The 13,481-nt window shown below is 38.1% G+C and overlaps 1 protein-coding gene across 2 annotated transcripts in view; it reads right to left on the minus strand.

Annotated features, from left to right (window-relative positions):
* LOC126243987 (protein kinase C, brain isozyme) overlaps positions 1-13,481 on the minus strand; it is a 199,633-nt gene that overhangs the window by 24,307 nt on the left and 161,845 nt on the right. For both annotated transcript variants that reach the window (XM_049948204.1, XM_049948203.1), the window contains exons 8-10: positions 10,673-10,846; positions 4,939-5,030; positions 4,651-4,852 (exon numbers count right to left, since the gene is read on the minus strand). In XM_049948204.1, the coding sequence (XP_049804161.1) occupies positions 4,651-4,852; positions 4,939-5,030; positions 10,673-10,846 (468 nt within the window). The remainder of the gene's footprint in view (positions 1-4,650; positions 4,853-4,938; positions 5,031-10,672; positions 10,847-13,481) is intronic.

Below are 13,481 nucleotides of genomic sequence, written 5' to 3' on the forward strand. Positions count from 1 at the left end.
GTGATGATACAGGCTGAAAATGAATAAATACACTTACATAAGTGGTTCTTACATATGGCAGATTGCTATGGCCCAGAGCCTGGAAATAATCACCTTGGAAATTGCAAAACTCATTATCTCTCTGTATTGTACTGTTGCAAATTGTGGTTCAAGGATGGTGAAACTATAAACTATAAGTAGGCGACAAGGTGTTGGACGTTGTTGCCTAATCACATAAAGTGGAAGTCAGAGGCTTGCCCCATATGTAAACCAGGATAGGCAGCAAATCTGTGGCAGATCTCATTACGCAGTACAAGGCTGTTGCAGACATAAGTGTTTCTAAACACAGTGTTCAGCCCACATTGTTGAACACGTGGCTCAACAGCAGACAGCTCCTATGTGTTGCTGTGGGATCAACACAGGAGTATCAGTTACATTTGTAGTGGACACAGGACATTGAGACTGAAACGTGAATGAAAGAAAAATGTAACTTTGTAGGAAGAATTACACTGCGTGCTACACTGGACTACCGATTGTGACCAGCTGCTCAAAACAGGCATCACACCTCCGATGCAGGCCAGTGGGAGCAGTATTATCACATGGGGGGATGTTCACTTGAGCTTCCACAGTAACAGAATGTACCACTACAGCTGTGGACCATGTGATCTTTACTGCTAAACACTTGCACCCCTTCATCCCTGATTTATATATATCCACTGTTTTGATTTGTTTTCTTATACAAAACAACAATTCATATTATCAGACACAAGTATGTTAATAAAACTGAGATGATGTGACTTACCGAACGAAAGTGCTGGCAGGTTGACAGACACACAAACAAACACAAACATACACACGAAAGTCAAGCTTTCGCAACAAACGGTTGCTTCATCGGGAAAGGAGAGGGAAAGATGAAAGGATGTGGGTTTTAAGGGAGAGGGTAAGGAGCCATTCCAATCCCGGGAGCAGAAAGACTTACCTTGGGGGAAAAAAGGACACACACACACACACACACACACACACACACACACACACACACACATATCCATCCACACATACACAGTCACAAGCACCTTGGTCTGCTTGTGGCTGTGTATGTGCGGATGGATATGTGTGTGTGTGTGTGCGCGAGTGTATACCTGTCCTTTTTTCCCCCCAAGGTAAGTCTTTCTGTTCCCGGGATTGGAATGGCTCCTTACCCTCTCCCTTAAAACCCACATCCTTTCATCTTTCCCTATCCTTTCCTCTTTCCCGATGAAGCAACAGTTTGTTGCGAAAGCTTGAATTTCATGTGTATGTTTGTGTTTGTTTGTGTGTCTGTCGACCTGCCAGCACTTTCATTTGGTAAGTCACATCATCTTTGTTTTTTATATATATCACTTTGCTTGGCTGCCTCGAAATCAGTGTTCATATCATTTGTCCACAGTGCTGTCATTTTTCCCTTATCTTCAGGGAGACAATTTTGTAGTTAGAGGCTCTTGAATATCTGTTGATTGGGTTACTTAATGCTAGTAAATTCCCACAATACTACATAGTTCCTTTGCAGTTTCCAGCTGTAGAATCTTTAATATGGCTTCTACTTTTTTCAGACGCAATAATCATTCTGCTGCTGAGATCAGATGGCTTTAAAAGATGATCTCACTTGGCAGTATTTAATACAACCATGTATTTATCCACGTGCCTACAGTTTTGAGTATGTGTTGTTGATATTCCTGTGTTGTGGCTGAAAAATCATGGAAGTCATCAAGGCATACAATGCAATAAGAAAAACCTTGTATTGCTAAATCTTCAAACCTCTGCTAGATCTGTGCAGCATTTTGTAAGCTTAATGTCATTAACTGACTCTAGAAGAGATCAAGTGATATAATATCCATCTTCAGTATGGCCTCTTCAGCCACAGGAATTTGTGTGTAGGCCTTGGTGCAGTCTAACACATTAAATATAGTTGTGCCATGTAATGCACAATTGCACTCTCTTAATAGGGGCACACGATAATGTTCTGGTACTGTTCAAGCATTAAGGGCACATTAATCTGCGCAATGTGTTACACTTTTTTCACACCAAGTGTAGGGGTGACTACCAGGAGCTACTGGAGGGGCATATGATGCCTTCCATCAACATTGCATTGAACTCTGGTTTGGCAAAAGCATAATGATCTAGAGCAAGGCATTTTGGTCTACATGAAACTGGTGGGCTTGCAGTGCTGTTAATATACTGCATAGAGTGGTGATGTACCCTTTTTCAGAGTGCCTGGGGGTTGTGGTATATGCTCCAGTAGCTTGGCATACCTGTTGCCTGTTGACTGAATAAGTTTGGCATCATGCACAGCCATGCTGTGTCAAAACCCCACAGCAGGTACGCCATGTCGACAAGGCACGCGTTGGCGAAGTCTGGCAGCATGTGAAAATGTGTGAGGAAGTTAGTTCCTAGGGGTTCTGCCACACCTGCTATGGTAAAGATCCAAGTGAAGGTATGGTGTAATCCCAAAGCTAGTTGTGTGTGTTGCATGCCACAGGCCACTGTGGACGAGTTATTGGCTACAGAGAGGTGGACCAACATCTGTGGCCAATATTTATGCAACAGGACCCATGAAACGATACATAAATTGGATACCATGTCCACTAGAAACTCCTGTTCTGCCTTTTGATCAGTTATGAAGAGGTGGAGCAAAGTTGACTGATAACTGAATGTGTCTACTTCTGATTGCCATTGCTGTTTGGGAAAGTGGATGGCGAAGTGCATTTCTATGCCTGGTCTCTGAACTTTTGATGATACTGACAAATTTCATGCTCTGTTGCACTGCCTGTTGCTGGAGATTTCTTAGAGGAATTAGTTCTAGACCTCCTTGGAAGTGACCTCTAGCATTTCAGTCAGCGAGTAACTCACTGATCTTTTTGCTCAGAGCTTCAACCTTGTTCATGAGGCTGTCATAACCCATGTGTGTCACTGTCAATATTCTGCCACTGTTGAACTGCATGAGGACAGCACAAGTGCATTCCAGATTCTATCTGCCAGGTCTGGTATGGCATTTAGTGACATCTCTGTCTGGTACACTATAATGGCAGCCAGCTGTTCCATACTGTGTGCAACAGTGTATCCCATACTGTGCACACATTGCCCTTCTGCACAGGTGTTGATGGTACTGAGATGACTTTCTGTCCCCAATGTCTTACATCTTCCTGCATAAGTGCTCACCCCCCCCCCCCCCCAAAAAATCACTCTTCCTGTGAAACTGACACACTGTGGATCAACTCTGTCTTGTGCCTTATGCTTCTATCTTCTATCTCAGGAGGCATGGTTATTATGTCCTTTACTTTTGTGGTGTAACAATGGTCTAGTTGGCTGACCACTAACACAAACTTGGTGGAGCCTGCTGTTAGTCCAGCACAGAAAAAAAAACTTGCCTCCACTGAATTATAATGCTTGGGTAGTCATGCTGAGAGCCTTTATACAGTGGGTACATCTACCAATCAAAAAATTCTTGACTCATGAAAAATCAGTTATAACTTAACTGTGTTGCAGTTTATTGTCACTGGGTTTATCACATTGTGGTCACCACTGTTGCAAGACAAGTTGATAGCCTTCTGAACAGAACATGAAGTGCTCATAACTCAGCCAGTACAGATGCAAAATATTAATTCTGATTCAGCAAGAACAACTTTTATTTTAGAATAAATCAGGTCACTGAATCACAAGCAGAATAATCCAAACCTATACTGAAATGAGACAGAATGATCAATAAAAGGTAAGTATATCAATCAAGCTTGATCGTAACTAAGTGAAGTTTTTTTTGTCAGATAAAATAGTCATGGAGTGTTGCACTGCAGCAAAGTGACATTAATCACAGTTCTCCTGGTGGACAGGGCATGAACTCTTTTTGACAGCTTCACCACACAAATCAGCTGATGACTTGTTATCGGAGTGTGTTGACATCTGCCACTACAAGTTCATAAATAATTGCTGTACAGTTTTTGTCAACTGACTAAATTTTACAATTCATCACAAAGGTACATTCAAACATATTTCAGTAATGAAGAAACTTTATACATAAATCAATACAAGTTAATGTTTCAGCAAAAGTTTGTAATAGGGAATGCACTTTTTATAAATCATGATAGTATGGCATTTTAAATATCAACGTCTTCTGTAAGATAAAATCTCCTCAACCAAATTAAACGCACCATAAACATTAGCAAAGTATAAATTAATGCCTGAATAATAACAACTTCGAAAACATAACCCATGAGAGAATTTTGATGTTTACTAGGTAATCGTTGTTCAAAAATAATTTGCATGAAAAGGAAAAGTAATTAATATCTATTTACCGTACGGGTAATATCAAGGTAAGTGGAAATGCTTGTCTTTGTTATATTCCAAGCTGTTTGAGAGGTGATCATATCTAAACATCATGCAGACTGTAACTTCCAGAAAATACCAATTTAAATTCGGTAATCTGGTTTATTGCCACAATCAACATGGTATGGTAAAGGAACACTAATACATAGACAGAAAATTTGGTTTTTTTTTTTCAGCAAAGCACATTTATTTTGAAGCAGAAGAGAGAAATAAACAGACAATAATGTGGAAGTAGCTATTTTATCAATTGTTGTTATCTTGGTTAACATAAATTTGCTGTTCACACAGGTCAATATTACACATCAGTATCCTTACCTCTGGTGCTATGTAGTCTGGCGTCCCACAGAATGTCTTTGTTGTCTTGTCACCAGTTATACCTTCTTTGCACATGCCAAAATCGGCTATCTTAATATGTCCATCCTGATCCAGAAGAACGTTGTCCAGTTTTAAATCTCGGTATACAATTCCTCGAGCATGAAGGTAAAATAGTCCTATTGCAATCTCTGCAGCATAGAACCTAGAATTTATTTAAATTCATTAGTGCAAGCATCTTATAGAGGTTTGAAATACTATTAGTAAATCTGATAAAGCTATCAAACTTACACAGCAACAGGTTCTTTAAATTTACCACACTGCTGTATCTGGAACATTAAGTCTCCTCCATTCACATATTCCATCACAAAATACAAGCGGTCCTGCAATGAAGTAATGAATTTTAATTAAATTTGTATTTTGGTGAACACTGTACTCATTTCAACATTAAAATGCAGGTCAACCACACTAATGCATATTAATTTGCACATCAGATAGAATTATGTGCTGTTCAAAATAAGAAAAGTGTTTGTTGTGCTTAAAGATGGACTTCTTTGTTGTGCTTTCAATAAGTCTTACTACATGATTTTAATTTTGCCAGTCTGTGATAATGTTATAGCAGAGTTAGTGCAAATGGTTTCACAAAATTCTAAGACTTTTACTGATATTACAGTTATGACAGGTCACATATGTAACAACAATAAATTGTAGAATTTGCAGGCTTGATCACATTTTGATTTTCCTCAAAATTTGAATTCTATGATTTATTTAAATATAAATACGACCCCTCTCCTATAAAAAAAACAAGTGACCTCATTTCACATTATAAGAGTTCTAGCACTACATTTAAATTGTGCTCTCTGATAAGAAGTTAAAATATTTTGTGTCGTAAGTTCAGGCTTAATAGGCCTGGATACACAGTTGCTCTGGCACACTAACATAAGCAGGGCTATCTGTGAAAGCAATCATGTGATCTATGAATTAAGCTGCAACCACAGAACCACTTTCTACACTGGCATGACAAGTAACAAATTGTCTTTCTACACAAATAGCCACTGCCAAACTGGCCACGAAACAGCTCACCCACCCATTTGCTGAACATGCTGCCCAACATGATGTGCTTCACTTTAATGACTACTTCAAAGAGTGTGTCATCTAGTTTCTTCCCACAAACGCCAGCTTTTCTGAATTGTGCATGTGGAAACTCTTCCTATAACATAACCTTCATTCCTTGTAACCCCCTTGGCATCCAACTTCACTACTCCCTGTTCTCCACTGACATACCCCTTTCCATGCTCCCACTCCCGTACTATATACACCTTCTATGGCACCTATGCACATACACATTCCTTTTCTCTTCTCCACATCCTCATCCTAGAACAGCTTCCTGAGGCAGCATCTAGCAGACCTGTCCTGTCCCTGCAGGCTCCCATGGGCAGCACTAGCATCTTTCCCCATCCCCATCCTGTTATCGTTTACTACATTTTTGTTGTTCATGCAGTAAAACTTCCATACAAGGCATGACATTTTACTTTATTACTATGCCACTATTAACACTATGTGCAACACATTTTGCAGACAGTATCCGTATATACCATTGCATGTACCAGCAAAATTATATCATTGTATGACACGTAGTTCAGGAGATACGATGTCATATACATTGAGATTTGTAATATACTAGCTTTTTATTAAAAATGAGCACAAATTACCCAGATTATACTCTTTCAGTGTTTGATAATGAGGGTGTTTAGCGACTTACAAAGAAATTTAAACATAATTTCAATCCTTTTCTAAACTTTTTATTGCTTACATGCTTAAAGCCACGTATTTAACACATTAATCACACATCTGAAGTCGTTTTAGGCTTGGGAGTTTGAAACTTCGAGGAATCAAAGGTTTACTTTTGGTATTTTATATACAGGGTGTATTGTATGTGAACCGGGAGCCTAGAAATGATGGAGAGGCTCCGTCCCTGCCACAGCAGTGGCCCACAACCCCATGACGACTACCACAGTACACTTCACCCCTCCGCCACCCCACACCAAACCACTCTTTCAGGGTTAATGAGTCAGTTCTGCCCCCCCCCTCCCTCCCTCCCCCCCCCCCTGGGAATGTCTCACATCAGATGAGTGTAACACCTATGTTTGGTGGAAGAGTAATGGTGGTGTACGCGTAAGTGGAGAACTTGGAGAACTTATTTGTGCAGCAATCGCCAACATAGTATAGCTGAGGCAGAATAATGGGAACCAGCCTGCGTTTGCTGAGGCAGATGGGAAACTGACTAAAAACCATCCACAGACTGGCCAGCTCACCAGACCTTTACACAAGTCCACCGGATGGATTCATGCCAGGGACCAGATGCTCCTTCCCAGTCCGGAAAGCTGTGTGTTACACCACACAGCTAACTGGGCGGGCCAAATACAGGGTGAGTCACTAGCAGCTACTGAGACATATCCAGTGATGTGTAACATTGAGGTCTTTGAAGGTCAATGGAGGTCATAAAGGTGGCATGAATGTCCATTAACACAAGGTGTTCAAAGTGATGACCACTGGCATCAATGCAGTACTGCTATCTTCTTATCATGGATTGACTGGTATTCCTTACCACTGACTCTTATCAAAGCACATGCTCTGACAATTCTCTCTCGTATATCATGCCGAATACGGTATATCCATCTAACATGCCACTGACATGTAAACACCATTTGACGGTTTTGCAATACAACACTAATAGGAATGGTAAGACTAGTGTCATCGAATCAAGTGAATGTGAATGATGTATTCATACGCTTCTCATTTACAGAGAATGCCAATGAAATTCATTGAGAGCTAGAGAGTTATACAGAGAGATCCTCAATGTACTCACACATATTTAAATATACAATGTGTAGGGCATGATAAATTGAAAACAACTGGATCTTTACTGCATCGGAAACATATCCAGCAAAGGAAAGTTACTAACGAGGAAATGGTAATTGGTACTCTTGGCACAGTGGTTTGAGACATTTGTGTTAGTTCGCATCAAATCGCAATTGAATCTGGCATGAACCAGAGTAGTGTTATTAGTGTTCTGCATCACCATAATTATCATCCTTACTATATCAATCTCCACCAAGAATTAACCGGTACACATTGTATGCATCAAATTGAATTCTGCCGATGAGCTCAAGTTCAGATTCAGAGGGATGACAAATTTATTAATTTGATATTATTTACTGATAAGGCTATATTCATGAACCATGAAAATGTTAACTTGCATAACATGCATTATAGGGCAACTGAAAATACATGTTGGCTGTAGCAAGTTACACACCAAAAAACATGGTCGGTGAATGTATGGTGTGGAATTCTGGAGGACAGAATTATATGCCCCTACTTCATTGAAGGAAATCTTAATGGTAAGAAGTAAACCACATTCCTGCAAGAAACATTAGGTCTGTTATTGGAAGAAATACCTGTAGGAACTAGGAACAGAATGTGGTATCAACACAATAGGTGTCTGGCACATTTTTCGCTGATGACTAGAAATGAGTTGCAGAGACAATTCCCAAATCATTGGATTGGACATGGAGGAGATGTGTCGTGGCTGGCTCGTTCACCAGATTTGATGCCTCTGGATTTCTTCTTGGGGGGATTCATGAAAGTCGTTGTTTTTTAAAGATATTCCAACTACACCTGAAGATATGCAAGAGAGAACTGTCAGAGCATGTGTTTCAATAAGTTCCGATGTGAGAAGGAATACCACTCAATCCATGAAAAGAAGACTGCAGCGCTGCATTGATACCAATGGTCATCTCTTCGAACACCTTCTGTAAATGGACGTTCCTGCCACCTTTGTGACCTTCATTGACCTTCAAATATCTTACTGTTACACATCATTGAATTCATCTCAATAGACACTATCAGAATATAAGTACCAAACTATAGCATCCCATTTAACAAAACAAAGTAGACCTTCATACCTCTGAAGTGACCTCACCTAGCAACAAAAACCCATCATAATATTATGGCCTCCATTGTCCCAAGCTACTTTTGTCCCAAAAACTTTTCAGCTCCTATCATACTTTTGGAGTTATTCATGTATTTCAGACACACACACACACACACACACACACACACACACACGTGTGCACAGAATATAAAAAGTGACGAATATCAAATGAAGCTAATGTACAATAAGTACGGCACTGACATTGACATTTAGACAAATTAAATTTGAGAGGAAAGGCCTACAGCTACAAGAAATTTACATAAACTTAGATAAGAAATTGAGGATATTTACTCATTTTATAATGTGTGTGCCCCTCGTATAGTTGATAAAATAAAATAGAAACTTCTGAGGTACCTTAAATTACTACACTGAGGTTATGTATGAAACATGAAAAGAGGAAGAGAGAGATAGTGAGAGGGAGATAAGGACTTGGAGCCAAGGAGGAAGGGGACAGCAGATGGCAGAACCATTCTTCCACAAATATCCATTTCATCAAAGGTATAAGAACTAACAGCAGTACACTAAATAAAGCCAGCACCAGTGTTGACAGACAGAAATAATACATGGAAGGAATACAAATGATATAATATTATATGATATGAAATATAATATTATATGATAATATAAAACAGCAAAATTCCAATTGGCATGCTGATTATTCACTCTAAGAACACTTGTATCCTGGCCACTGATACAACTAGCTGTATCAGTTAAAGTCAAATGGCCTTAGTCAGTACAGACAGCTTTCTCAGTGCTGCCAATGTAATCAACTTTAGCTGGCAGATAACACTGTGTTCAGAGCACCTATGTACTCTTAAACAAAAGCAGACTTTAAAGTTACAAAACTTATGCGCACAATGCTGCCTTTCTCAACTGAGCAACAAAGATATTTACTTATTTTAAAATGTAATTGGAGAGTTTTTTTCACATTATGATTTTATGAGATAACTACAAAAGTTGTATTTTTTTATGTTTCATACTAAACGAACAGGGGCCAGAGCAACACGGCCATGAACCATTGCCGTGTCAGTCAGAGCAACACCATTAGCCAATGGTCATAAACACTGCTTTGTTTAGATTTCCCGCACCAATTATTATTTTTAATTGAAAATTATAAGTCTGAATACAATGGGTGATGTTAGTGGTGGTGTGGCAAGTGATGATTATCTCTGCCTGATGCTATAGCAATGCAAATAAACAATATTCTGAGGTGGTTACTTTATATTGTTCAAACGCTTCAATCAAGGCATGCTACAAGCAAGACATAATATGCAGAGTTACACATAATATGCAGTGTTAAATATCAGAGATATAGCATATGTAACTGATCTTAAAATGGTTTGAATTTCTTGATACGTGCAGTGAAAGTTCTCTTTTCACTCAGTATTGACAGTTATGGTTGGTAGTGACTGGAAACAAATGCACTGTCTTCTGACTTCTATCAAAACAGACACTTCCACTGACTTCTATCAAAGCAGCTGCTACCATTAGCCACCAAAATGAGAGAGTTCTTAGAGTGAAGAAGTCATAGCTTATGTCGGAACATTGGTATTTATCGTCAGAGCTTAAGGAACTGCACAGTAAATTTATTATTGTTGTTAATTCTTTGGAAGCAATATGATCAGTGATAAAAATGCTAGCAGCCAACCACAGGATAAAATAGCCAAAAATCAATTAAAATTAGAGAACTAAAACAATAAATGTTAAAGAAATATCAAATCAATCAGTGGGGAAACATAGCCAAGTGAGTGACAAGGGTGGACTAAGTACAAAGTAGTGCGTACCAGAGAATGTAATTTGAAAAAAAGTACTTGTTAACTTACATTTAAATCCATAAGGCGATTTTTCATACATTATGACTATGCATGTTACACCCATTTAAGAAACATATAAGAGCACAGTATGTTCTCTATTTCTGTTTACTTGTCCTTCAGCCACATAAAACTATTAGATTGCAATATTTTTTGTTTTTCTGAAATTACTTAAGTGACTTTCAGAATAATATCATAAGAAATTATATTAAATATTTACCATAGTCTGAAAACAGGAATGCAACTGAACAAGGAAGGGCGGTTTGCTTGATAAGGCCAACACTCGCTTTTCAACCATTGTACATTCAACATCATCATCCTGAATGATGATATCTTTCTTCAGTATTTTAATTGCATACAATTCATCTGTTCCTTTCCTTTCTGCTAACATAACCTGAAAATTAACAAACATATTATACTTTCATTGATCATTTCCACAAAGAAATAATATTCAGCAAGTGCATGCAAGCATATGTGTGCATTACATTATATGAACCAAACGAGGAAAGATTTTTCAACAATTAGGCACCACAAATGATAAAACATACAAAATATGGTTAAGTAATCTGTTGTCCACTGAGTGACTTTTCACCCCCAACCACTCACAAGTTTCTTTAACCTTCTTTGTAAAAACCACATTCTATACATCAATTAATTTTCTTCATTGTATCTTTCCATCTCATTGATATAACTATCTTTGTCAGTTGTTTCATGTATTATTATTATCATCTATGACAAATTCTGCGTCTTTGTATATAATGAAATATGAGGATACTAATAAATTGCATTGGTCTGTATCCCACAGTTGAGTAATATTCTATGATGGATTGCATAATCTTACAAGCCACCTCCTTTGTAGTCCGCATTTTCCCAAGTATCCTACCAATTTAACAAATTATTCCACCTACTTTACCTACAACAGAGACTATGTGATTATTCCATTTCAAAATCCTTTCAAATTGTTACACACAGGTATTTCTGTGAACTGCTTGATTCCAGGCAACGGTCATTGATATTTTAGTAAGAGGATACTAGGTTTTATGTTCTGTGAAGTGAAAAATTTTACATTTCCAAACATCTAAAGTAAGTGGCCAGTCTCTGCATCACATTGAAGTCTTATTAAGATCTGAGTGCATATTTGTCCAGCTTTCTTCAGCTAGTCCTTTGTTATAAATAACTGCACCATATATAAGAATCTGAGATTAATAATAATTTTGCTTTCCCTGTCATTAATGTACGAGTACAACACAAACAGCAATGGTCCAAACCTACTCCTCTGGGGCATGTCTGATGTCACTTTTACACTTCTCAATGAGTCTCCATCCAAAATGTTGTATCCCTCCAAAGAAATTCTCAATCCAGTCAAATTTTGTTTGATACCCCAAATGGTCTTATTTCTGTTAATATGTGGTGGTGTCATATTGAGTCAAATGCCTTTAATAGGATATAAATAATGTACGCACCTAATTATCAAACTTTACATACTTCAGAACATCTTGTGAGAACAGTTAGGTTCCCCATGACTGATATTTTCATAATCCATGTTGGTTGATCACTCTGTTTGAGAAACTTCAACAGATGGAAGTAAATGATAATGAATGGTAGATCTGTGAATCATTTCTGCTACCCTTTGTGTAGACGCATGTGACCTCTGCTTTCTTCCAAACATTAAGCACAGTGTTTTGTTTGATGGATGTCAAAAATGTTGTATGATCTTTTCTAGATTACTTGTGCTTCTTTGTATCTACACTATATTATGGCTAAAATGAGGGACAGGTGACCTACAGATACTGTGTAAAATATAACAGGGATTCCATATGACTCTGGAGTCTTTTCAGGTTTAGTAATTTCAGCTGTTTCTCAATGTCACCTATACTAATATCTGTATCACTCATCTTTGCAGGTATGCAAGAATTAAACTGGAGCAGTACTCCTGGATCTTCCTTTGAAAATTATCATATGAAAACAGAGTTCAGCACTTCAGTTTTTGGTTTGATAATCTTAATTTCAGTTCTTATGTCACCCATGAGTATTGAACTCAACTTTGGTGCCACTGACAGTCTTTACAAATGATCAAATGTACCTTGGATTTTGTGAACAATTCTTTGGTAAGATTTTGATAGGGCAGGCTTCATGCATTTCCCTATAGACAGCCAAACATGGCTCATTCAGCATCTCTCTAATTACAGGCTTATGTTTTGTTTTACACCTTCTATGCAGTAGACAGTAATTCTTTCTAAGTACAAGCATCTTAAAGAAATTCAGCCAAGTGATGTCTTCAACAACTGTTGATATTTTGGCAGAGGAAACACTCCATCATTTTCAAGGCACAAATGCAATGAGAAAGGTCTGTATAAGAAAATTTAAATCCTCAGTAAATGGGGCTACACAAATAAGAACCCTAAAATGTATATGGAGAAAGCCAATACAGATGACTAAAGTCAAAAGTTACTGACAGTGAACATTAATTACCAATGGGCAAGCAAGTGGCATTACCTCTGTCCGTCTGTTGTTTTACTAGGGAGAGAGACAGATTCAATACAAAATTTAAGCAAAAAACTCAATCTCCATTTATAAGGTCACTCACTAATTTCATCTCAGCAGCTTCCTTAATAATACTGTCCCAATACTTTAAATTGCACACTAGAATATCCCACAGGATGAGCCATACCTAGATAATGTCCTGGAGTAGCAGATTTGCTCAGCTGTCTTAAGCACATGTGCCATTTATGCTCTGATACATTGGCCTTCCACAGTTCTGGCCCCTAAGTTTATGGCCTTTTGGCCTAAGTAGGAATTGTTTCCAATTGGATTGGTCATATTACACAGAAACACAGTGTGAATAAGTATTTTTGACCACAGACTAAGATTACAATCCTTTTAGTAAATCCTGAGTAAACTGGAAAACTATAAATGGGCATACTAATTTTTTTCTGGCAATGTATTTTACAGGATGTCTTGTCCTACTCATCACTAACAAAACTGAAATTAATCCAATCAAGTAACTGTTGGATGCAATTTATAGAAAT

Source organism: Schistocerca nitens, chromosome 1 (assembly GCF_023898315.1).
Source record: "Schistocerca nitens isolate TAMUIC-IGC-003100 chromosome 1, iqSchNite1.1, whole genome shotgun sequence".
In the NCBI taxonomy this organism is placed as follows: domain Eukaryota; kingdom Metazoa; phylum Arthropoda; class Insecta; order Orthoptera; family Acrididae; genus Schistocerca; species Schistocerca nitens.